Below are 4,583 nucleotides of genomic sequence, written 5' to 3' on the forward strand. Positions count from 1 at the left end.
TTCTTACTAGACAACTTGTCTCTTTTGCAAAATCAATTATAGTTGAATCCATCATTACCACAGCCTTTTGTACAAATTTCTTTAAAGATGGTCCAAATACTCTGAAAAATTAAAATGAAAAGAAACATTACTTTTCCTCACTAAAATCATTTAATTTACGATTCATAATGATTTCTGATAAGATTGATTGTATGTTGTTTAACGTCCATCTCAAGGATTTTTCACTCATATGGAGACACCACCACTTGCCAAATTTTTTCCTATACTTCGCACTCAGGGCCATTGAGGGAATTTTTTTGTGGCAGCACCTACTGCGACACGGGACCTCGGTTTATACAGTCTTATCCCTAGGACCAGTCTCCACGTCCCACAGTGGGATTCCAACCTGCGATGTAAGAATCAAGTCAATCAACTCCTTACTTCGCAACTCTAGAACAGACGCTCTAACCCGTGCGCCATGTGGGCAACTTAACCAGAAGTCTCTGATGATACTGAAGCTTTGTCCTTGTAATAAAGGACTTTACCAGGGAGCTAGGATTTGAACAATGTAGAATCTACACTTACTCAGGAAGCTTTCATGCTTAAGTTCCTTTTTCTCTTCTTTTGCCTGTTGTTCCAACGGAATTTTTCTTTAATATTTAAACATGTTAAATGCAAAATTTTTATCCTCCTATTTTGGCCCCTCGATCACCATAAATATATGACCTCTAGGTTAAATAAGCCCAGAGGTCATGATTTGAACAATTTACAATCTACACATCCTCGGGATGCTCCATATATAGGTCTGACCTCTTCTAGCTGAGTTGTTCTTTCGAAAAAAAATGTTAATAAGGATCCCACCCTAAATTTGCTTTTTCTTGATTATATCCTCACAGAAAGGGAACTGGTTCTCAATTTTAACAAATTACAATCCCTTTTTTACCCAAGGATGTTATATGTGACAAATTTGGTAAAATTGAGTAAGTTTTTCTTCATCAGAAATCAATTGAAAATAGATGGACAGACAGACAGATGCAGAAATTGATAACTTACTTTTCATCTGAGATTACTGGCATTTCCCTCATGTTAGCTCTTTCTGCGATTTCTTTCATTTCTTGCTTTACTTTCATTACAGTCTTTTCTTTATGATCCAATTTGCGAACATTTTTAATTTCCATCAAGTCATAAGAAAATGTCAACACTTCTTCAACTTCTTTCTTCAAAATGTCACTTATTTTGCTTATGTCCGGACAGAAACCTTTTTCTTTGATAAAAGCATCTTTAACATCTTTGAAAAATTTGTCTAAAGTCTCTGGTTCACTTTCATAGTAGATATTTATGTATGCCAGATCTTTATAACCCCAGTGACTTGCTGGATATTTTCTTTCATCCTCACTTGATGGTGGACTATTGAAGACACTTGATTCTACATCCTCTCCAGGTTCAGACAATAAGCATGATGAAGAATAAGTTGATAAAGAAGATGATGTGTGTTTCTTTCTCAGGGGTGAGTCCGGTGAATTTATGGCTTCAGTTTCCAAATTCTTCAAGAAAACAGAAAAATGCAAATTAAAAGAAAAACAAAGACTCTGCAATTCTGAGATGCAGGGCATCCCCTTGCAAATTAGCAAATCTATAAATCAAGGCACTAATAGACACCCGAAAAGTTAATGATTCATATATAGATAAGTTTGGAATTAATCAAAAGATTAGATATTTTAGTTAAGTCACTATTTTTAGTAATACTTTTATTTTAATCTTATCAAAGTATTTACAGCTGTACTGTACTGGTTTGGGCTGTGGATAACAGTCTGGATAACTCAAATGGAAGAGCACCTGACTGCAATCTAATTGAAATTAGATGTTAGATCCACCCACATACTAGTGGCCAACTTCAGAACAGCTTTAGACTCATTTGCATAAACAATATACAATTGTTTTGCAGGCAACGATTTGATTGGTTGATAGAATTTGTCCTCTGATGTGACCCTCAATGTCACTAAAAACACTCTCAAGTAATTGCATACATGTGATAATTTCTAGACCCAGATACTGTACAGCAGCCTTCAAAATACTGGAATTTGGGTGAAAATACTGTACATTGCTAATCAAAAAATGGAACAAAAAACGGTACAAAATTTCGACCAAAAAAAAAAATGTAAGGTGCTTTTCTTAATAATAAATTTCAATTCAATGTACAGGTGCACCACTGCTTTACATGTATTATGATTTATTATTCATTGCAAGAAACTCTTGAAGAATTTTGAATTTTGGCATTAAACTATGCTAAATGCTGAACTTAAAAAGGACAGTGTTTAAAAACAGTTTATTCGAGTCTGGTCGTTTCCATTCAGCTGCAATTTTTAAACATTTCTCTTAATCTGTGTTTGAAAAGACATTACGTAGGCCTAATCAAATAATGGACTAAAGACTCTAGACTTTCGTTTTGCTGCCACAAAGTGTCTCCAATTCTTGTGAATGGGATTTTCTCTGAAACGTCTTTAGTTTTAATAAATTATAATTTAAAAATTCCTTGATAAAGGTCGTATAAAAAAGCAATCAGCCAAACAAAATGCTTTGATATCTCCTAGCTAATTACTATGTTATTATCACGGGAATATTTCACACATTGGTTCATGATGTTTTGTTTACATTAATCAAGCACAGTAAGTCACGCATAGTTCGAGATTTCATGCGTTGCGAGAGAGGGAATGAAAGAAAAATGGTGATTTCTGGTAAACATTTCAAAATATGGTACACATTTTCATTTCCCGTGAATTTTGGTGTACAGCCGGGAAACCATGATGGGAGTAAAATATACAGGATATTTCCTGTACAGCCGGTACATATCACATGTACATGTATAATTGACTTCCAAATCCTTGCTTTTGGCATAGTCGCTCCCCAAGTTTAGTTTGTAAATGACAAAAATTCTTTATATAGTCTATACCCCTCTTTACGTGTAGAATAAAACTGAACTTGCAGACTTATGATTTTGTCATTTATTATTGTTTGCAGCTAACTGTAAAGTTTCCATTTCGTCGTGATCTTTTTCGTCATATGCATCCAGCTTAAACAATTCACTTGATTGGTCGACTCAAATTATCAACATTGACACGGAAATAGTCTGTTGCATGAGCAACCAATCAGGGATAAGAAGAACGTTCTAGTCGTAAAGCTTGCGGTTTAGGAGGCGTGTACAATTTACCTCCAGTGCAGCTGTCAACTAGTTCGTTACGTAACGTGAAACTTTACAGTTAGCTGCAAACGATAATACATACTTACATGGGAAATCTTTTAGAATACAAGGGTGGATTAAAAATTTACCAAGTTCGGATTTTTATCCTCTGTTAGTGTAGGATCCTTGGCTTTCCCTCTCCGAGATTTCTTTTTCATCGGTTCATGTTCATTAGACGACATATCTGTTTATCTACAAAATAAACAAAGAAATACATGTTTTACTCACTGGACTACCCTTTTCAGTCTTTACATAAAAGAAGAGAATCTCGGCATCAGTGTCAGAGTGCTAGGTTGGACTGCATGGAGCTATGAACATATCCAGAGATGAAGAATTATTGTAATACTGCATTCTGACAGCAGACCTTGGAGTCACTTCTAAAATTAACTCGTATAATTTTTAAGTGTTCTATAAGTCTTAATGTTTAATAAGTAATAATTACGTTATTTTCACTAACAAACACATGAGAAAAAGTTTTGTTTTTTTTCAAAAGGGGAGCTTTATTTTGAAGTGTTAATCTATTGGCCTACTATAAATAAACCCCTGTATCCATTAGCATGTTTAAAATCAATATCACTCATCAACTAAGATAATTAAAGACAAGTGAATAATATCATTAATATAAGTTATAACTTTTATTTACCTACATAATTCATAAACACTGACTTCGGGAAAACTTCCAGTAACGATTTTTTTTGTATCTCCTCATGATGAAGAGTTCCAATAAAGCAATTTATTTCATTGGCGGATCCAATGGGAGTGGGTTTGATAGAATCGAACCGTTCATACATGAATAACATTTTTAATTCACAAGTTATAACAACATGAAAAAGGAATAATCACATGTTTGCTTGAAAAATAGATATAGTATGCCTTCAGTTTCTTTTTGAACAATATGTATGATTCCGGACTGCATGTTCTACCTGTTCTAGCAAAAACATTTTTATAGAATATTTAAGGTCTTCCGTTTCCAACGGAAGACCTTCTACTGATTCTGTTGGTAAAGATTATTAGGGTCTTCCGTCTCAACGGAAGACCCTACTATTATTCTATTGTTTCTTTTTCACTGTTATTATTCTTTTTTTTAAGGTCTTCCGTTTCCAACGGAAGACCTTCTACTGATTCTGTTGGTAAAGATTATTATTAAGGTCTTCCGTCTTCAGCGGAAGACCTTCTTGTTATTCTTAGGTTTCTTTTTCACTTTTATTAAGGTCTTTCGTCTTCAGCTGAAGACCTTCTTGTTAAGGTCTTCCGTTTCAACGGAAGACCTTCTTATTATTCTGCTGTTTCTTTTCAACTTTTCTTATTATTATTCTTACCGATTTTGTGCAGGCGATTTCTCGTAAATGCGCCGATGGATTTTCAT

The 4,583-nt window shown here is 34.3% G+C and overlaps 1 protein-coding gene across 1 annotated transcript in view; it reads right to left on the reverse strand.

The window, feature by feature from the left end:
* The window catches only part of LOC134268708 (uncharacterized), an 8,155-nt gene extending 4,738 nt beyond the window's left edge, over positions 1 to 3,417 (reverse strand). The window contains exons 1-3 of the mRNA XM_062750951.1: positions 3,307 to 3,417; positions 1,033 to 1,523; positions 1 to 101 (exon numbers count right to left, since the gene is read on the reverse strand). The exon at positions 1 to 101 is cut by the window's left edge and continues 118 nt beyond it. Of these exons, the coding sequence (XP_062606935.1) occupies positions 1 to 101; positions 1,033 to 1,523; positions 3,307 to 3,399 (685 nt within the window). The 5' untranslated portion in view covers positions 3,400 to 3,417. The remainder of the gene's footprint in view (positions 102 to 1,032; positions 1,524 to 3,306) is intronic.
* Between the last annotated feature and the right edge of the window lie 1,166 nt (positions 3,418 to 4,583).

Source organism: Saccostrea cucullata, unplaced genomic scaffold (assembly GCF_032062105.1).
Source record: "Saccostrea cucullata isolate Sc308-1 unplaced genomic scaffold, CSIRO_AGI_Scuc_v1 ctg9216, whole genome shotgun sequence".
Classification (NCBI taxonomy): Eukaryota; Metazoa; Mollusca; class Bivalvia; order Ostreida; family Ostreidae; genus Saccostrea; species Saccostrea cuccullata.